This window comes from Ahaetulla prasina, chromosome 1 (assembly GCF_028640845.1).
Source record: "Ahaetulla prasina isolate Xishuangbanna chromosome 1, ASM2864084v1, whole genome shotgun sequence".
In the NCBI taxonomy this organism is placed as follows: domain Eukaryota; kingdom Metazoa; phylum Chordata; class Lepidosauria; order Squamata; family Colubridae; genus Ahaetulla; species Ahaetulla prasina.
Genome location: NC_080539.1, coordinates 77,575,753 through 77,597,667, shown reverse-complemented (window position 1 = coordinate 77,597,667; position 21,915 = coordinate 77,575,753). Strand labels below are relative to the sequence as shown.

General features: G+C 36.7%; 1 protein-coding gene across 5 annotated transcripts in view; it reads left to right on the top strand.

Annotated features, from left to right (window-relative positions):
- SPAST (spastin) overlaps positions 1 to 20,256 on the top strand; it is a 56,286-nt gene extending 36,030 nt beyond the window's left edge. For 4 of the 5 annotated variants that reach the window (XM_058164861.1, XM_058164846.1, XM_058164852.1 and 1 more), the window contains 10 exons: positions 906 to 980; positions 1,638 to 1,709; positions 8,681 to 8,756; positions 9,599 to 9,690; positions 10,749 to 10,828; positions 13,824 to 13,866; positions 14,946 to 15,025; positions 15,423 to 15,493; positions 16,796 to 16,836; positions 18,611 to 20,256. In XM_058164861.1, the coding sequence (XP_058020844.1) occupies positions 906 to 980; positions 1,638 to 1,709; positions 8,681 to 8,756; positions 9,599 to 9,690; positions 10,749 to 10,828; positions 13,824 to 13,866; positions 14,946 to 15,025; positions 15,423 to 15,493; positions 16,796 to 16,836; positions 18,611 to 18,733 (753 nt within the window). In that variant the 3' untranslated portion in view covers positions 18,734 to 20,256. Of the gene's footprint in view, positions 1 to 905; positions 981 to 1,637; positions 1,710 to 8,680; positions 8,757 to 9,598; positions 9,691 to 10,748; positions 10,829 to 12,285; positions 12,366 to 13,823; positions 13,867 to 14,945; positions 15,026 to 15,422; positions 15,494 to 16,795; positions 16,837 to 18,610 lie in introns of all 5 variants that reach the window. The other variant, XM_058164840.1, reaches the window with a different exon arrangement.
- The last annotated feature ends 1,659 nt before the right edge of the window (positions 20,257 to 21,915 follow it).

Here is a 21,915-nt window from a genome sequence, read left to right as displayed (position 1 = left end):
TAATAGCATTAGTTGATTGAAAAATGAATATAAATTTATAATAGAATAGAATAGAATTTTTTATTGGCCAAGTGTGATTGGATACACAAGGAATTTATCTTGGTGTATATATTTTTTTTAATTTGCATTTATATCCCGCCCTTCTCCGAAGACTCAGGGCGGCTTACACTATGTTAGCAATAGTCTTCATCCTATTTGTATATTTATATACAAAGTCAACTTATTGCCCTCAACAATCTGGGTCCTCATTTTACCTACCTTATAAAGGATGGAAGGCTGAGTCAATCTTGGGCCTGGTGGGACTAGAACCTGCAGTAATTGCAGGCAGCTGTGTTAATAACAGACTGTCTTACCAGCCTGAGCCACAGAGGCCCACCCTCTGTGCTCTCAGTGTACATAAAAGAAAAGTGTACCTTCATCAAGGTACAACACTTACAGCACTTAATGATACTCATGGGGTACAGATTTAACGATTAATGAAACAACACTTAATGATAGTCATAGGGTACAAATAAGCAATTTATAATACTGGTAGTAAAAAAAATAATTAATTCCCTTCTAGAAAGGGAGTTGTTTCTAAAGCACTTATAGCTTGGTGAATTCCAAATAATATATCTTAAATTTAGTAATTTAAACATTATTTTCACAATTTTCTTTTGTATTATTTGATTTTTTAAGTGGTCTTTTTTGGCCTATTTTTCCTAGACTCTTATCCTGACCTAGTATCAAGTACAAAAAAATAGAGTTCAATGACAAAGTATTCAGTGATCAGGATGATCAGTGTTTTTCATATTTACTGCAAAACACATTAATAATGTTTTATCTCAGGTATAAAATTACTAGTTTATAGGCTGAAGACTTCAAATTATGCCATGAACCAAAATGTAATTCAGTCAATCTTCTAGTTGTTTACAGGACTTAGGGCTCCTGCACGAGGATTGTTGTTGTTTGGCCCACCAGGAAATGGGAAGACAATGCTGGTAAGAGAGCTGCTTTCTTCTATCACATGGGCAGGCAATCTCCTTTTTGTTCCCCCAGTACCCCTTCTAAATCGGATTATATTTGCTAAAAATTGGCAGTGTGTTTTTCTGTCATTTTAAGACAGGAAACAAACATACGAGATTTAAAAGAGGCTTAAGACAATTTTCAAGATCCTCAAAATTTCGCCCCTTAATCCAGAAAAATAAATGCCATTTATATTCTCAGCTCATTCATTTCAGTTGTTCTGCCCTTCCCTTTAGCCAGAAAATACTGCCTATTTGTGCTTTGGCATATTGCTTATGGAAGCAGTATTTGAACATTATATTTTATATGTGTACCCAAGAAATATTCTTTTCTATCATTTTGAGATAACAGAATAGTTTCATGTTGGGTCATGGGTACTCCAGTTAGAAGAATGGTCAGAATTTCACAGTATCTTACAAGAAAAGTAAACTCTGAAATATATGAGGAGACATTTAAAAGTATAACATACGTTGCTAAAGTGCTGATAGATTGAAATTTCCTTTAACATATATAGTTATTTACTGGCCACATATGTGTCCAATTCAGCAGAACTCTGGCTAATAAGGATAATTACATTGCTGTTATATGCTTGATATTATGTTGCAGTCTTAAACCAATATTTTTTAATATAGGCCAAAGCAGTGGCTGCAGAATCAAATTCAACCTTCTTTAACATAAGTGCTGCAAGTCTGACATCAAAATATGTGAGTAGCAATATTATATTCTGGCTGTGGTTAAAGAGTCATCTTAGGAACTTTTGAAAAATAATAATAAATGGAGCTGTATCTGCACCAGATTCCAGTACATTGGAAATAATGTTTATCTGTTTCTAAACTATTTCTAATTTTGTATCTACATCTGTATCTAATTTTATTCCACTGGAATACATAAAATTTCAAAGCTGTAATATAATAGATTTTAGAAGAAAAAATTGTAGTATCTTCCTTTTCCCCTCTTAAGTCATCTTATGTCCCTCTGAAAAATAACTGTATGGATGAAGTCCTCTTGGACATGGTGCTACAGAAATAAGTACCGTATATACTCGAGTATAAGCCGAGTTTTTCAGCACGTTTTTTGTGCTGAAAAGCGCCCCCTCGGCTTATACTCGAGTCTACGTCTTGATGTACTTCGGGAACCCCGCACAGGAGACGCCAAAGAGGCGGCGAGATCGTCCGGCGGGATTTGCCCAAGGCTGAGCAGTTCGCCGCGCGGACCTGAGCCAAGCCGGTCGCAGTCCAGCCGAACGGTGAAAGCGACATGCCGAGCGCCCCCCCGCTTCCCCCGTTGGGCTGGACTGGGACCGGCTTGGCTCGGGTCCGCAGTAACTCCCGCCAGGCTGTGCCGCGAAGAAACCATTTAAAAGCCCCGCCAGGGCTTTCTTTCTTCTCCCTCCGTGCTTCAGAAGTTGGGCTTTTAAATGGTTTCTTGGCACAGCCTGGCGGAGTTACTGCGGACCCGAGCCAAGCGGTCCCAGTCCAGCCGAATGGTGAAAGCGACATGCGGCGCCGCTCGCTTTCACCGTTCGGCTGGACTGGGACCGGCTTGGCTCGGGTCCGCAGTAACTCCCGCCAGGCTGTGCCGCGAAGAAACCATTTAAAAGCCCGCCAGGGCTTTTCTTCTCCTCCGTGCTTCAAGTTGGGCTTTTAAATGGTTTCTTCGTGGCACAGCCTGGCGGAGTTACTGCGGACCCGCTCCGCTTTCACCGTTCGGCTGGACCGGGACCGGCTTGGCTCGGGTCCGCAGTAACTCCGCCAGGCTGTGCCGAAGAAACCATTTAAAAGCCCGCCAGGGCTTTCTTTCTTCTCCTCCGTGCTTCAAGTTGGGCTTTTAAATGGTTTCTTGGCACAGCCTGGCGGAGTTACTGCGGACCCGCTCCGCTTTCACCGTTCGGCTGGACCGGGACCGGCTTGGCTCGGGTCCGCAGTAACTCCGCCAGGCTGTGCCGCGAAGAAACCATTTAAAAGCCCGCCAGGCTTTCTTTCTTCTCCTCCGTGCTTCAGAAGTTGGGCTTTTAAATGGTTTCTTGGCACAGCCTGGCGGAGTTACTGCGGACCCGAGCCAAGCCGGTCGCAGTCCAGCCGAACGGTGAAAGCGGAGTGGCGCTCGGCATGTCGCTTTCACCGTTCGGCTGGACTGCGACCGGCTTGGCTCGGGTCCCCGCGGCGGGGCGGGGGAGCCGACTTTGGCCCTTTAGCAAGGAGGAAGGTGGGAGGGAAGCGGAGCTGCCGGCTGTGGCGCTCCGCTCGGAGCCGCCGCCGCCGCCGCCTGGAAGAGGGAGGAGGTGACCTTCACGCGCGGAGAGGGTGGGGGATGGGGGTTGAGGCGTGCAAGAGGAGCGGCGTGGAGGAAGAGGAGGAGGCGACGGCCCCGGGACAGCGCGGCTTCTAAGATCAGCCCACGCTCCGAAGAGGAAAGGGAGCGAGTGGGTGGGTGGCTGGGGCAGACCCCACCACAAACACACACACAGCCGGTCGGACGGCGCGGTTCCTTTCTCTGCTCTCTCTCGCTCTGCGTCAAGGCGCTGGAAGGGGGCGGAGAGCGCGAAACAGCAGCAGGAGCAGCCGGCGCTCGCCTTCGCTTCCTCCTCCTCCTCCTCCTCCTCCTCCTCCTCCTCCTTTCGTGGCGGGCTGCTTCCAAGTCTGGAAATCTGTTTTGGGAAGTGGTGGTGCAGCGCGGCAGTTCAGCCCTGTCGGCCGGGGGAAGGAGGCGGTGGATCGGATTCTCGCGCCACACCGAAGTCGGCTGGAAAGCTTGCTGCTTCTTCTTCTTTTTTGCTTCTCTCCCCCCCCCACCCCTCTTTTCGGCTCTCTTGCAACGTTGCTGCAGCTCCTCGGCTCCTTTTCCGGCGCCCCAGAAGGCTCGAGCCTCTGCTGCCGATTGAATACTAAAATAAAATAAAGAGCGGAGAAGAGCAGGCGCCGCTTTTGGTGTCCGCGTCCCTGTCGCCGCCCGGCAGGACGCGTTTAAAAAGGCGGGGAGTTGAAAAGAGGCTGCCTCTTGGGTTACCTCAACATCCATTCCAGAGCCGCTAAAGAGCGGCTGCTTGGCCCGCCCTGGTTGGGGAACGGGCACAAAAAGGGTCCCTGGTGACCCAGAATTCATCCTAGCCCCATTGACTGGCCTTTGACTCGATAGGATTTAGCTGACGGGATTGTTAAACAGCGCTCGCACCTTTCTTCTGGGAGAGAAGTCACTCTAATAAATATTGGGAGGTGTTTTCAAGGAAACATAGGGTCCACCTTCTGCCCACAAGAAATGTGAAATGCCACCATTCCCAGCCTTCTGAGCACATCAGCTTATCCTGGCAGAGGATGAGGAAAGTCGCATTTCAAAGCCTTTGGAAATCACCAGCTTGGAAAAAGCTAAATTATGTAGGGCTATTCAGCTACAACTTCGTGTTTAGGTTTTGTCTTTTGAAGCGAGATAATGATAGCTAGCTAGCTAGCTAATTAGATAGATAGATAGATAGATAGATAGATAGATAGATAGATAGATAGATAGATAGATAGATAGATAGATAGATTAGAAAGAAAACAGAACAAAAAAACAGAATAATAGAGTTGGAAGGGACCTTGGAGGTCTTCTAGTCTAACCCTGCTTACATGAAACCTTATACCACTTCAAATGCTTATCCAATATCTTCTTAAAAACTTCCAGTGTTAGAGCATTCACAACTTCTGGAGGCAAGTTGTTCCACTGGTTAATTGTTCTAACTGTCAGGAAATTTCTCCTTAGTTCTAGGTTGCTTCTCTCCTTGATTAGTTTCCACCCATGCTTCTTGTCCTGCCCTCAGGTGCTTTGGAGAATAGTTTGATTCCCCCTTCTTTGTGGCAGCCCTGAGATATTGGAATGTTCCTATCATGTCACCCCTAAACTAGACATACCCAGTTCACATGCCCGTGAGGCGTCTTGCTTGCATGTCACACACACGCACGCTCGCTGGGAAAAAAAAAAGGATGGAAGGAAGGAAGGAAGGAAGGATGGATTGATGGATGGAGGCGACCGCTTTGAAGCGCAACCCTTCTCCCGCAACTAAGGGGGTCAATGTTTTCCCCAATCCTAGGGTGTGGGAAACAGTCATTCTTTCTTCCCCTAGTCTCTCCCGAGATCGCACTGCAGCGCCCATCATCCCCAGCCGGCAATCTGAGCTCGTGCCATCGATGTGGTCCTTGAACTTCCCCTCCTTGTTTCTAACCCAGCCTAGGATGGCGGCGTGGAGGGTATGGTGGTGGTAAACGACCAGGAGAAAGCTTTCGCTCTTTTCGAGAGGTCCTCTTGGAAGGCTGCCTTGGAAAGGGAAAGTGGGAGGGGCAGAGATTTCTCCTCAAGGTCCCCTTGGAAGGCTGGGTTGGAAAGGGAAAGTGGGAGGGGCAGAGATTTCTTCCTCTCGGGTCCCCTTGGAAGGCTGGGTTGGAAAGGAAAGTGGGAGGGGCAGAGATTTCTTCCTCGGGTCCTTCTAGAGTCCTTGAGAAACTGATATCATACAAGGTTAATAAATTATACTCCTCCTCCTCATTGATGAGTTTTCATCCTGAAATTGATTGAAACATTGTACCATCATATGCTGCCATAGTATAGTGTTAACAACATCTGTAAAGATGATATATGAGCATGACACTAAGTTTTTCTATATTTCCCCTTTATTGAAAAACTTCCATCATGCTTCTTTCTGAAAACAAAGGTCATTATAATATACCTCATTATATATTTGATTTGATGATATTTCAGTTAATAAATACCATTTAAGGTGTTAAGCTTCCTTTCTTTTTCAGCAGCAAAGTGAATTACAACTTTAAAGAACTTTATTACTTTATATTCATTTATTTTAAGTATAGATTTTAGATTTTTAAACAAATATGTTTAGAGCTTTTATATCTTTCAAGTTATTCAAATTATCCCTCAGCAGGTATATAATGGCATCCAATTCCAATATCATGTTGGGGCTTTTGAGCAAGGGAGGAGGAACGCGAGCACCGCCTTTCGCGCTGGCATTCCGGGATTTCCCTTTGTTTAGAGCTGGGAATCCTCCTTCCCCCTTTTGCACTTTTATTGTTTTTCGTTCAAATAAATATTCATGTTATTTTACTTGGCTCTATCTTTATTTTTTACATTGACCAGTAGCTGCCTCATTTCCCACCCTCGGCTTATACTCGAGTCAATAGTTTTTCCCAGTTTTTTGTGGTAAAATTAGGTGCCTCGGCTTATATTCGGGTCGGCTTATACTCGAGTATATACGGTATTTAGGTAATTCTTTTTCCATTATATCTCCAGAACTGTAAATCTATCCAGATATCAAGAAATGGGTTTTTCAGGAATAGAGATTGGTTAAAAGAATTAGTAGGTGCATTACATCTACATTAATTGGCAGCAACAGATTTTTTTTTTTTTCTGTTCAAAAAGTTTTTATTAGTCAAAAAAGGTTTATACAAATACATATCAGGTATGGTAAATTTTCATTTTTCTTATCTAAAATAAGAATTTTACTCAAATTTTTTAACACATACAACAGCCATAAGGCAAGCAGGTGACACGAAGTAGCAAAGTTTGCAAATTTTAAATACGTAATAAAGAAGAGTCAAGAATAAACAGAATATCGTACAAAAGAGAATAAGGAAAACCAACACAATCCCAAATATCTTTATCACTTCCTAGTTTTGGATCTCAGAACTCTGGGTCCAGCCTGACCCAACTCCAGGGCCGCAACAGCGGCAGCCGCTTCAGCCCCATGATCTATAACCTCCCCTTCTTCAATTCCTGGGTCATCTGATTCCAGGAAGGCTTTGTGTTCCTCCACATAGGCCGTAGCCTCCATAATTGTACTGATTTTTTCGTAATGCCCTCCCGGAAAATCATCAATCCCTCTGGCATCAGCCATCTGAAGCCCACTCCTTCTGGTACAATTTGCTTGACAAAAAATAATATTTCTTTCTTTTTTCACGTACCTGTCTGGGAATCTGCCTCAGAATGGCTATCTCCCTGCCCCTGTAAATCAGTGCCCCACTCCTATGTTTTCTAAGAATTTCATCTCTCGTCTCTCTTCTCACAAATTTGACATGAACCTCTCTGGGAACTGCATGCGTGCGTGCATATTGCGAATTAACTCTATAAACTCGATCCACATCCCAATTCATGAAATCAACACCTCTCCCAAGAAATTCTCCCAACAATTTAGTCACAACATCTCTCAAGTCTTCTTGGTCCACTTCTTCCAAATTTTGAAACCTAAGGAAATAAGACATTTTATCCATCTGTAGTCCAAGCACAGCATTGCCTGTCGTCTCCTCTCTTTTCTGCACTGCCGCATCTCTCCTCAGACCTTCCACTTTCTGCTTGTTTTCTGCTGAGACTTGTTGAGTGTCCTTTAAATCCTTTTGGATAGTCACAATTTCTGCTCTTATTTCCGTTTGGCCTCTTTGCAAATCATCCAGTTTCTTGTCCATGTTGGATAACTTTTCCAGAATTCTCTCCATCTCTCCAGCAGTTGGTTTCTGACCTTTTGCCATTTGAAAAAAAAAAAGAATCAAAATCCTCAGGCAAGCACAGTATCCTTGTAATTTCCTCCGGATCCACCAGGGGGCACTCACAGGAGCAACGAGTCCAGAGTACAGTTAGTCAACCAGGAAGCCGAAGGGAAGTGATGTCATCAAAATTCTCATAGTGAAGGCGGAAGCTGGGCGCCACCACTGTTCCCCAGAAGGAGGGGGGGCCCCAAACCTTCCCTCCTAAATTTCTCCATCACCTCTTCTCTCCAGAGCTCCACAAAACCGGTAATCTTCTTATTTTAAGTTCTCCTCTCTCCAGAATAACTCGTGCTCCTTCCAACCGCAGGGGAGAAAAAACCCCCCCGCACTCCGGAGCAGTCCACTCACGTTTACCGATATTCCCTTCCCTTCTCCTCCTCAATTCTTCTCCGTTCCCTGTTCACCACCAGGCTGCTGCAGTTAAAAATCCAATGCGCCGGTGTCACCGGGCACAGCGGCCCAGGCGACCAAAATAATGGCGCGGCCTGTGGCCTCGAACCCCGCCGAGCCTAGGGCCAGCGCCACCATCGGTCCACACAGTCCTGTATGTCGGCTGGGAGACCCCTGGCGAGCCGTCCGTGCGGCAGGTGTCCTTTTCGGAACACCTGGCCCCTGGGGGCCTCGGCGGCGGCCGGATTCGGGCGCTGGAGGCAGGAGAAGCCTTCCAGACGTCCGTTGCCGCTGGATACCGGAAGTCGTCTCGCAGCAACAGATTTTTGATGTGTTATCTTAACATTTCAATTTTGTGTTTCTGTCAAGACAGAAGCAAAAAAAGCTCCTCCAACACAGTATGATTGTATGATTCTGTACTTTCCTTTGTTATTAGCTTGGAGTAATAACTATCTACTAATTTTGTAAAAACCCATTTCCTTTTAAAACCTTTTCCAGTCCACATTCTTTGGGGCAGCCTGCTGGGTGGGAAAAAAAGCTTTTTAGATGTGCCTGGTTTGTAGAGGGAGGTAGAGATGAAAACTTTTAACAAACTTTTAAAAAATTATTTAATTATAGTATAGTAAATATTGTAACACAGATTTAATGTCACAGTCATAAAAAAGACAAATTAGTCGTGTTTTAGTATCCACTGATAATATGCCAGTTGTGAAGCATTTGATTCAATCAATTTGAGGTACGTACCTTCTTTGTTTTTTCCTTAGGTTGGTGAAGGAGAGAAACTAGTCCGTGCACTTTTTGCAGTAGCTAGAGAACTTCAGCCTTCTATCATTTTTATTGGTAAAATTTCATGTATCTGACTAATCAAAATTTTTATTTAAATTTAAAGCCTAAACCTTTTAAAAATAGTCTTTTAATTGGGAATAACATATTATTCACTATCCATTTTATTAGATTGAGTTGCATTGCAGAAATAATATGTTCTTAAACCACAGTTTTAAATTTATTTTATACCATTTATGACAACTACTGATAATCCCAACCGGAGAATAGGAATTTTTTTTTTAAAAAAGCAAAATTTTCCCCAATCAATGACCTTGACAGGTACTTGTTAATTTTCTTAACCAATATATGGAGATGGATTCCCATTACCTTCTCTTTTTTCTAAACTTCTTGGTCTAGCCTCTTATCCTAAGAATTCCTGTAGTCAGTTTGTAGTCAGGTACAAACCAGATCTGCTTTGCTTAGATTTTTAAGATAAGCCATATTTGGCTAAATGCTTTGCAGATAGCATATTAATAACCTGGACCAGAAATTTTAATTCTTGTCATTTCTAAAAATGTTGATAACTTAGTTAAGAGCACTTGAGAAATATATGCTATTTAGAATATAGAGTATTGTATTATATAAACAATTTTACATTGTATTAAAGTATTCATTTAATATTAATTATATATTTTCTACTATGTATTCAAAATGGACAGTGATTAATATGTATATGTATATATGCATGGGCATGGGTATAGATATATATGTATGTGCATAGCATGTGTATATGTGTGTTATGTATGGATATGAGTAGATATATACTTTCTTTTGAGCAGGCAACAGAAGTTCATTTTTAATGTATGACAGTGTGCTTATAGTAAAAAATGACAATAAAAGTTATCTTTATGTTTTAGATGAAGTGGATAGTTTATTATGTGAAAGAAGAGAAGGTGAACATGATGCTAGCCGCCGTTTAAAAACAGAATTCTTAATAGAGTTTGATGGTGTAAGTATTAATTGTTGAACAGTATTACAGTGATGGTGGCAGTTATATAGCATTTTTTAACTCTAAAGATTAAAGTTTTTGTTACTGATTTTAAAAAAACAGTTGAGATTTTTCTAGTAAAAGATGAACTGTTACTGTTCTTTGCCCCCACCCCCTTTTCTAAGCTAAGCTTCAAGTATTTTTCAGTGTGCTTGCTGTTAACTTCAAGACCACCAAACCCAATGAAATTATTAATGTGTTTACAATGTACTATACAGTGAAATACAGTATTTATAAATGAGAGCAAAGTGGTGTGTTTTGCCAAGCGTCAGGGCAGTGATCAGGCACCCAGGCAATTGGTTCTTTTGGCTCTAGAGACAATAAATACAGAAGTGAATAAAATGACTTTAAGTTTTATTGTTACCTCAAGCAGAATCAAAAGCATACATAACAAGCAAGATAATATCCCAATCTTTTACAAGCTGCCAGGAGCTCCTTAAAAACAGAAGTAGAAAAGCCAGTTCTCTTGTTTTCGTGTGCAAACGTTATAGGAAAACTTTTCTTTTCCCACCCTGATTGTCCACCAATCAGTTGTACTTACATTCCCAGTTGGGGTTTGAGTCTGTCTCCTGCTTCCAGGCGGCACACTTACATTCCCTCCACCCTCCCATTACTGTTATCTGGTTGCGAGCAAGGTTGCTTAGCGAGTCAATCATGACAAACCCCAAGGTTTTTATCAAAACCTAGCATCATGACTGTTATTTGTCAGCAGACTGCAAGACCTCCCCTTGACTTGGCGGCATATGATTCTCAGGTGTATGAAAAACTTTGAAGCTACCTGAAGATTCCTGTCCCCCTTTCTCCTTTCTTCAGTAAATAAGAAATAAAAACTTCTAGACTTTTCCTAATAAGGAGAAAATCATAATATGTCATTAAACTCCTCAAAATAATAATGATTTCTGCATTGCCACTACATGGTTTGCAAACAGTTTGTTCCCAGTTACAAGAATATATATTTTATTATAGTGTAATGTTTTCTTTTCTGATTCTATCTGAATTTGCTTTCTGGGGGAAAAAAGGTACAGTCTTCAGGAGAAGATCGCATTTTAGTAATGGGAGCAACTAACAGGCCACAGGAGCTTGATGATGCTGTACTCAGGTATTTTAACTCATGCATAATTAATTAGGAATATACGATGTAAATGTAGCTTTGATGCTATTCTTGAACACTAATTTGATACGCCATGTGTAAAGACTATATTTTGGTAAAAAAAATGAAAAAAAGGACAGTAAATATTTTCCTAGATGATGATATATTTACTGGAAATATTATTGGAATGAATTGTTGGAAATATTTTGTAACTATATTTTTGATACAAATCAACAATTTATCTTCATTTTGTTACTGAAGACAGATTGAATATATTAAAAGTGAAATATAAACTTCTATTCACCGAAAATGGAGAGATCTTTTTGGCCAAATGCCATTGTGTTTCAAAACATCTCTCAGTTCTCAGATTTTTCTTCTTATATGTATATTCATTATTTCAAAATAATTGACCAAATTATAGTCATCATAGAGGGAAGAATCCCAACTGCCAGGAAAATTTAGTTTTCCTATATATTTTGGAATATTTATTGCTTTTTCAAGGATACTGTAGAAACGTACTGGTTGCCAAGTGCCAAAATGCAATCACGTGAAGGGGGTGGGGAACAGGGGAACAGCTGTTGGAACTTCAAATCCAGGTCTGAGGTAAGATTTTTGGGAGTCTGTTGTAACTTTGGATGATTGCTAAGCGACTGGTCATACTACCTGTATGTATTGAAAGTTATTCTGGTATCTATTTTTGCATTGTTTCTGTTTTTGTGGCACACTTGAAAAAGCAACACGTTTTCTAAAATGCATTGGGCCTGAATTTAAATTTTATTAATGATTATTAATATTATTAAATAATAATATTATTAATTATTAATAATTAAATTAATTAATTTCTTCCTTCCATTGTTCATGTCACCTCTTCTTTCACTGTTAAATTCTAATCAGTAAAGCCATTCTGAGTTATATATTTTAAATAGAAGTTTAGTAAGATGTCATTTTTATACAATTATTAATTTATTTAAAAATAAATAATAAAAATAATTAAGTTAGAAAATTAAATTAGCACATTAATACAGAATTGGATCTTAGTCCTACAAAATAAATGCCTACAAAATAAGTAAAATTAAGTGAAAAGTGCAGCTGCTTTGATGTTGAATAGAGATTTTTCCGTTTCTATTTGTTTCCTGTTTTTTCATTTCCCCCTTTTCTTTTTTTGTCTGTGTTCCACTTTAACAAACCCAGTGTATCTTTCTTCCTCATAATAATCTCTTCCTCATAATCTCTTCTACAATTCCCACTTCTCAAAGCCAGCTGGGCTGATAACAAAGTGCGATCTTGAAATTCTAATATTAACTGCCAGCAATAAATATAGGCCAATTTTAAATTTTAGAGTTAAAAAATCATTTTTGCTAACTACAATCCTGGTTTGAAAATTTTGTTATATTTTCAATATTTTTATTATAGTGTAATGTTTTCTTTTCTGATTCTATCTGAATTTGCTTTCTGGGGGAAAAAAGGTACAGTCTTCAGGAGAAGATCGCATTTTAGTAATGGGAGCAACTAACAGGCCACAGGAGCTTGATGATGCTGTACTCAGGTATTTTAACTCATGCATAATTAATTAGGAATATACGATGTAAATGTAGCTTTGATGCTATTCTTGAACACTAATTTGATACGCCATGTGTAAAGACTATATTTTGGTAAAAAAAATGAAAAAAAGGACAGTAAATATTTTCCTAGATGATGATATATTTACTGGAAATATTATTGGAATGAATTGTTGGAAATATTTTGTAACTATATTTTTGATACAAATCAACAATTTATCTTCATTTTGTTACTGAAGACCGATTGAATATATTAAAAGTGAAATATAAACTTCTATTCACTGAAAATGGAGAGATCTTTTTGGCCAAATGCCATTGTTTCAAAACATCTTTCAGTTCTCAGATTTTTCTTCTTATATGTATATTCATTATTTCAAAATAATTGACCAAATTATAGTTATCATAGAGGGAAGAATCCCAACTGCCAGGAAAATTTAGTTTTCCTATATATTTTGGAATATTTATTGCTTTTTCAAGGATACTGTAGAAACGTACTGGTTGCCAAGTGCCAAAATGCAATCACGTGAAGGGGGTGGGGAACAGGGGAACAGCTGTTGGAACTTCAAATCCAGGTCTGAGGTAAGATTTTTGGGAGAGTCTGTTGTAACTTTGGATGATTGCTAAGCGACTGGTCATACTACCTGTATGTATTGAAAGTTATTCTGGTATCTATTTTTGCATTCTGTTTTTGTGGCACACTTGAAAAAGCAACACGTTTTCTAAAATGCATTGGGCCTGAATTTAAATTTTATTAATGATTATTAATATTATTAAATAATAATATTATTAATTATTAATAATTAAATTAATTAATTCTTCCTTCCATTGTTCATGTCACCTCTTCTTTCACTGTTAAATTCTAATCAGTAAAGCCATTCTGAGTTATATATTTTAAATAGAAGTTTAGTAAGATGTCATTTTTATACAATTATTAATTTATTTAAAAATAAATAATAAAAATAATTAAGTTAGAAAATTAAATTTGCACATTAATACAGAATTGGATCTTAGCCCTACAAAATAAATGCCTACAAAATAAGTAAAATTAAGTGAAAAGTGCAGCTGCTTTGATGTTGAATAGAGATTTTTCCGTTTCTATTTGTTTCCTGTTTTTTCATTTCCCCCTTTTCTTTTTTTGTCTGTGTTCCACTTTAACAAACCCAGTGTATCTTTCTTCCTCATAATAATCTTTTCCTCATAATCTCTTCTACAATTCCCACTTCTCAAAGCCAGCTGGGCTGATAACAAAGTGCGATCTTGAAATTCTAATATTAACTGCCAGCAATAAATATAGGCCAATTTTAAATTTTAGAGTTAAAAAATCATTTTTGCTAACTACAATCCTGGTTTGAAAATTTTGTTATATTTTCAATATTTTTTATTATATCTGGAATCTTAAGTAGATCTTTTTATACTTTCTTCTATACTTTCTATTCCTTTTTCAGACGATTCACCAAAAGAGTATATGTATCATTGCCCAATGAAGAGGTATGTAGATTATGGCGATATTTTAAAGCAAGAATGTCTCTTATTCAATTCTTGGATGCAAATTAATAATACAAAAATTGGTTTGTTCATGTTTAATTATAGCAGGGGTCTCCAACCTTGGTCCGTTTAAGACCTGTGGACTTCAACTCTGGGAGTTGAAGCCCACAAGTCTTAAAGGGACCAAGGTTGGAGACCCCTGAATTATAGGATGGATTCTTCTATCACAAGGTCTTCTAGGATTTCTGTAGTAATACTCTTTCTTTTCTTTTCCTTCTTTTTAATTATTTCCTTTGTCAGTTATCCCCTTTGCTCATTTCCCTACTCCGTAAGTTTTCTTTAACTTTTCCTATGAAGTAGTGACAATTTGAACCTAGATTGTAGCTGAAGAACAAATTACCATTAACATCATAATTAACATAAATGTGGATGGAAGTTTAATTGTCACTATATCAGTTCTGAGTGTGCCTTATTTATAAAAGGATTACATAAAAAGAATTCATCTTTCTGCTTCAAGTTTACTTACTTTTCATTTATCTGAAAATCTAAGCTTTCACTTTTATGCGAAAGAAAACTTTCAAGAACAGGCAAGTAAGTTTAAATGGTATATTTGCATGGATGCCAAGCCAAAAGTGGTGCTTGTCATGGGATATCTATTTAAACCCATAATGTACTAGACAGCAAATTAAAGCCAGTTGCGAGTTGTTCATTGTCTTCCATATGAGTCCCAATCAGATTTTAATAGCTTTTCACATATTTAATGAATGTGTTAAAATATGCGAGAAGCCGGGATATTCTGATTGGAACTGGTATTATAGATTGAATAGAAAAATGCTGAACTCTTGCAGTTTGTTGTGTTTCTATTAAGCCTTTAGCATTTTGCTAATATTTTTATAATAGTAAGACATAGAACCATAAAGATACTTTTAAGATATATTCACTTTTACCCCGTATGATTTCAACTTAATCGTGTTGCCTTTGCAAAGTGAAAATCATTCTGCACTATTTTCAGATGTATAGTGTCTTTGCTTGATTATTTAAACAGAGGTGAGATTGCAAATAGAAAATGTTATATTTTGCAGACTCGGCTACTTTTACTAAAAAATCTCTTGAGCAAACAAGGAAATCCATTAACCCAAAAGGAATTAGCACAGTTAGCTAGGTGAGTAAATTCTAACTTACTGCTAAATCTAGGTAGACTGTGCCTAGTGATATTTGCAGCTGTTGCTCATAAGAAGAAATGCTAAATATAAATGGCTCTGAGTAATGGCATAGTCATGTTTCTCTTCCTCACTGTTTATAAAGAAATCAGCACTTCATCTCTCATCAAATATAGTATTCTGACATCTTAAATGATAAGACTACAATTTAATATCATTAATATTAGAGCATTAAATATTGAAAAGTCTTTCTGAACTATGGACCTAATTATTTTATCCAAAATTTACAAACTGTTTTACTCATTTGTATCGTACTGCTTTATAATAAAGAATGTAATGTAAACTTTGTTAGCTTTCTGTAGAGAATATAAATTTTTGAAATTGTGTTCTCTTCTAAAGAATGACAGATGGATATTCAGGTAGTGACTTAACAGCATTGGCAAAAGATGCAGCGTTGGGCCCTATACGAGGTAAGCACAATTTTAGCTTTGAAATTAAATGCATCTGTAAGGTAGCTCTAAAAAGTGCTCAAATATGCATCTTTGGTTAAGCTAAGATCCAAAGAAATAGTTTCCTTTGCTCAAGTCCTTGCTATAACTAGTAGCATTTTAAAATAATTTCAATAATTAGAATTAACTAGCTAACATTGGTTGTACCAGTACTTTGTAAATTAGATACATGCATGCATGTATCTAATTTACAAAAAAAAGCTACATTGGTATACACACACACAGAGTTCATTAGGAATGTAGTTTAGCACAGAGACAGTATATAGCAGAATTTGCAACCAATCCAATAAGGACAGGTTAACAGTAAAACATAATCAAACTAAACATTAAAACCTAATGAAAAAAAGGAAAAGGTTTCTCCTTTCCAGTCATGTTTGACTCTAGGGATGATGCTCATCTCCGTTTCTTAGTCGAGGGAGCCAGCATCGTCCGAAGACATTTTCTGTGGTCATATGGCCAGCATATCTATACACGGAGACACACGAAAGATTGTTACTTTCCCACCAAAGTGGTGAGAAGTGGTACCTATTTATTCATATTTGCATCTTTTCAAATATCTAGATTTGGTAGGAGCTGGGGCAATTAATGTAAAAGAAATAACGAAGTGAAGTCAAAAAAGCTACAGTAACTAAATGATAAAAAGATTGAATATAAAAAGACAAGGTACAAGCTTAAACAAATTTAATGTATCAGATTGTTAAGCAAAATAGTTGAAACTAGTTGTTTTATAATAGATAATATTAGCAAATATCTATTATCAACAGATAATAGACATAATAGATAATTATTAATTATCTATTAACAACAGTCCTCTTTGGAGTCTATAGCAATATATCAGAATTTGAATAATTAAAGATTTAACTTTTTTTCTTGTTTTTTTTTTAATGGTAGTGAGAGTGGAAAGTTTTTGGAAGCAAGTTCATTCTTCTTCAACTTGTAAAAGCTCCCCAAATCTTTGAAAGCCTAATACAGATTATCCTCAACGTACAACCATTTGTTTAGTGACCATTTGAAGTTACAACGGCACTGAAAAAAGTGACTCGTGACCAGTTCCCACTTACGACTGTTACAGCATTCCCATGGTCATGTGTTCATGACCTGCCTAGAGCCTTATGATCTTCAAGATGAAGAAACATGAACTTAAACATCTGGTTTAAATCAGCTTTATTGCCAGAATTCAGAGTTGTCTTACTTCAGACATTAAGCTTTCTGATAGGATATATTGATTTGAAACTAATTAATTATGTTTCTTTTAATTTACAGAATTAAAACCTGAGCAGGTGAAGAACATGTCTGCTAGTGAGGTATGTGCTTTGCTAACTTCAACAATTCAATCATTTTTAATATTTTGTATTTTTATTGTTTTCAGAGCACAACTGAAAATTCAAAATGAAATGGATTATTTGGATACTCTTTTTTGAGAGTAGAACACATGCATTTAATTTACAAAAGTGCTAAGCTATATATCATATGATATATATATATGATATATATGTGTGTGTGTGTGTGTGTAGGTTTTGGTATGTTCGGGTTTTTTCCCCGTGTAAGTCTTACACAGGAAAAAACGCGAACATACCAAAACCTGCATACATATACCCGTGAAAACCTACATATATATACTATATATATATGTAGGTCTTGGCATTTTTGGGTATATATATGGATATATATCAGATTTGGGTATATTTGGGTATATATATGGATATATATCAGATATATATCTGATATATATATAAAAAAAAATCCAATACTACTAAAAAGCAACTGAATATCCCAAAATAAGTCATAGAAATAATTTCTCTAAGTAGAACTCCTACCCTCAAAACGACGCTATAGAGCATTGCACACCAGAACAACTAGACACAAGAACAGTTTTTCCCCGAAGGCCATCACTCTGCTAAATAAATAATTTCCTCAACACTGTCAAACTATTTACTAAATCTGCACTGCTATTAATCTTCTCATCGTTCCCATCACCAATCTCTTTCCACTTATGACTTATATGACTGTAACTTTGTTGCTGGCAATCCTTATGATTTATATTGATATATTGACCATCATTTGTGTTGTAAATGTTGTACCTTGATGAACGTATCTTTTCTTTTATGTACACTGAGAGCATATGCACCAAGACAAATTCCTTGTGTATTCAATCACATTTGGCCAATAAAAAAAAAATTCTATTCTATTCTAACCATACTTTTATATTTGAGAACACAAATGCAACTAAAAATATGCAACACTTCAGAAAAAAGGCTAGGTGTATAGACACTTATATAGCACTGTAGTGTAAAAATTACCATTCCATGAGTACAACATAGATTTTTCTATTCCATCCTGCAACCTTTAGTATGCTCTGGAAAGTTCTGTTTCCCCAGTTCAATGTCTCCCTTTCCTATTATGGCATCATGTTAGTAGATTCTCTGTCCTCTAAATTTCCAGAGACATGACGAATGCACAGACTGAGACTGAAATAGGGAGCAGAGGATAGATCAGTGTATGCTGTTGCCTTAAGCACTTTGTATTTTAAGTCATTTTAGCAGGCTAGAAATGGGGGGGAGGCGAATGATCTGAAATGATTTGCTGCAATTGATTCACATACTTTAGTGCCATCTAGTGGAATCAACATAGTAATACTTACCCAAGTTGAATTACTTTTGGTCTGCTTCTCAATGCTGATAGTCCCATGTTAATAAAGAAAACTTGTTTTAGAAAACATATGTTATATTCTTTTTATCCATTTTATTTTTATTATACAAAATACAAAAAGAAAATAAAATAGGAAATTAAGGGAGAGAAAGGGAACAGTGAAAAGGGGATGTGAAATATAAGGGAGAAGAGAAAAAGAAAGAAAAGGGGGCGTTGACTTCCAACTCTTCCTAGCACAGCACAAGAGAAAAGCAAGCACTCCAACCTCAACTTTTTGCTTTTACACATTAATATATAACTAGCCATTTCTATAACACCAAATCTTTCTAATCAACAAAACTTCCTGGGAACATGGCTAACTGAACACATGCATGGGGAGAGATCTCTGAATGATACTCAAGGCAGCTTATTTATTTTTTTTCCTTTTAGATGAGGAATATTCGGCTGTCAGATTTCAATGAGTCTTTGAAGAAAATAAAATGCAGTCTTAGCCCTCAAACCCTAGAAGCTTACATTCGCTGGAACAAAGCCTTTGGAGACACTACAGTTTGATCAACAACTTTATCAAAGAAGGGGAGATTGTTGTCAGCAAGGGACAGCTGATTCAAACTAATGCCAAACTAATGTTTACAAGACATCAGCAGTATCTGCACTTAAAGGCAAGACTGATTCGTAATAGTTGATGATGAGCTCCCTAAACTTCAATACCAGGATTTATACCCAACAAACTATGAGAGCACAGTAAAATGTGGAAGAGAATTCTACCAATGAATGATAGGAAAAATGTACTTTGTGTACTTTTTTTGTATTTTCTAAACGTTGCTCATGATATTTACTTTTGTTGTGTTTTTCTTAATCACTAAGCCTTGCTTTCAGTTTCTTGTGTATTGATAATGTGCCAAATTAAAAATAAACCCATATGCATAAGAATATTATTTTGAAAAGTCCACAATACAAAGCATCTACATAGTCTGTTCTTTCTCTTTGTAAAGTCCCACAGTCAAATTGGTAAACCAAATGGCTTAAATTTTTTTTTTCTGCAGGAGTTTTCCAGTGCATTTATAAATATCCATAGTAGGATCTTGTTTTTGTATCACAGTCAAAGTATGAAATAGTATTAATTTAAATCAACAGTTTCTCTTCAGTGCTAGTTTTTGTGACCACAATGACCAAAAGCCAGGGAATTTTCCATTTGGTGATTTTCTAAGATATGCAAGTGATCATAGCTGTAATTGTTTAATTGGTCTTTTATATCTACCATATGTTTCAGTTTATAGTTGCACAACCATTTTTAAAATTTTTTATTAAATTACTTGTAATATAATGGGCTTTTAATATTAAAGGAACAGATGGATTCACTTCTCTGTCTAATATGATTGGTGTTTACAAAATGAATAATTTATTCAATTGTATGTTTGCTATAATAGAAAGGGTATGAAATAGATAAATGAATAAAGACTAACTCATTTTTAAAAAATTAATAGTTGTGCATAAGGATAGAAAAACAGGGACAGAAGAGTAACATTTCTATTAAAATGTTATTGGTTTTTGAAAGCTACTTTTGGACTTGAAGCAAGATTTCATGAACTTTATTTAGATTTTATTTGACAATACAAACCATTTCCAAATCAACAATACTCCTAATCTTAAAATAAGATTTTCACATTTCTAGAGACTTCTTCAGTTGCTATCTTATAGAAGAAATTATGCCTTATGTGCAAAGGCATAATCTAAAAAATAATACATTGTTCTATTAACCAGCTGTTACTGAATCTTTGTATGAGTTATTAAACTATCACAGCTTTATTTAAAATACAATAAAATTATCCGACTTGGCTCTTATAGTTTGATTGAACAGGGCAAGTATTTTAATATCTGAAACTGATTGTGATTTATCTTTGAGAATTTGGAAAGGTTAGGTGTCACACTATTGTGGATACCCTTTAATATTCTTTTCCTCCGGTTTTATTTGCTTACACGTAAATTGTGTTTGTGGGTATGTACAGATGCATGTCTCCAACTTCAACAAATATTTGTAAGATGTACCTATTCTGGAATAAATTTAAAGCCTCTTTTCCTGTTTTATCTTTGAAATAATTTCAAGACCATATTGATGCATCTGAATACAGAAATACTGCATAGTATTAACACTCTTGCTAAAGGTAAATGGTAAAGATGTTTGTTACACAGTAAAAGGACATTTCCAAAAGACTGATGACACTAGCTATTCCTGCTGTACATTTCACATCTTCATACTGGTACAGTATACAATAAAGTGATTATAAAGTCTTATTTAAAGTTGTATTAGTTTTAATCCTTGAACAAATTATACTTGTCTAAAGCTTCCTGATCACGTGACCCTATATTCTAAAAATGGATAATCTAATCCAAGGACATTGAACAACTATAATTTTAAATCTGCAAATACATCAGACTTCAAAAACCTAATAATCAAAATTACTGAGTATGGAGATTCTCAATCATCCAGGTCATGATTGTCCCAAAGGTGCTTTTTCGAAAAGGCAACTGAATTTTTTTTTCCTTTGAAAATGTTTCACTTCTCATCCAAGACTTTAAGTAAAGGCTGCAATAATCTGCCTTATTTTAATTTATTAAATTTAATTTAGAATTTAATTTCTGAATTATGCTTGCAATCGGAGTCTGATTAATTAAAGCAAAAATTTACTCGGGCAAGAATTATTTTATGCTATTTTAATCAGTATTACTAGGTGATTTAGATATGTAAAAACAGAATTAAAACTGCCAAGTCAATTGGCTTAATTCCTTTTTAAGCAAGTGTTAGGAGTATTTCAGATGCTTGTTTGAACAGATTCTAGAGATCCTAGTATATTCTCTGTATTATAGCTTATTTCATAAGAATTCAAATGGTTGAATTTTGAATTCAAATTGTTAAATTTTTAGCTTCATGTATATTATATTTGGTAAAAGCAGTGCTACCTTTATTAAGCATTTTTGGGAGGGGGAACATCTGAAATCTCAGATATGTATAAGTATTTAGCAAATTTTGAAAAATGGTGGGACACTACAGACTGTTTGCTTTTATGCAATAAATGTTGCTTTGAAATAAAAATAACACTTAATACATTTTCATTCAAGCCATAATCCAGCAATGATTGTAATCATGCCTTATTTCAATTCTCTTTAATAGAAATGTATAAGAAACATAGTTATTTGTGTCATATAATACTTCTGTATTTTCTAGAAAATAGTGTACTAGTCTCCTCCAATTTTTTTTTATGTGTTAGCATTAATGAGAACCTAATGAAGGCTCCAAATCCATTCCAAGATGGATGCAGGATTTATTTGTTCAATGAGTAGCATAAACTTACCAGTCTGTTTTCAGTTATCAAGCAAACACCATATTCTATCCCATAGCAGTTGGATTTTTATCTGATGTTTGTTTACTGTATCATCTGGGCTCTTCTGTAACACATTTTGGATGTCCAGTGAACAGACAGCATAGACAATTTAAAATTTTGTTTTCAAAATTCTTCTAAAAAAGGCTTTATGCTATTTACATGGGGAAAAACAGAGAAAAGCACTTCTATCCACATACAAGTTCCTGAAAGTCCTAATAGGCATGTTACCTTTTCTGTAAAGAGTGTTCTTTTCAATTAGTTATCTCATTTAATAAAAACTTGACATGTAAATAAGTTCTTATTTTAAATCAAAGGTGCTACTAAAACTAGGATTTTTTATTGAACAGATTTTCA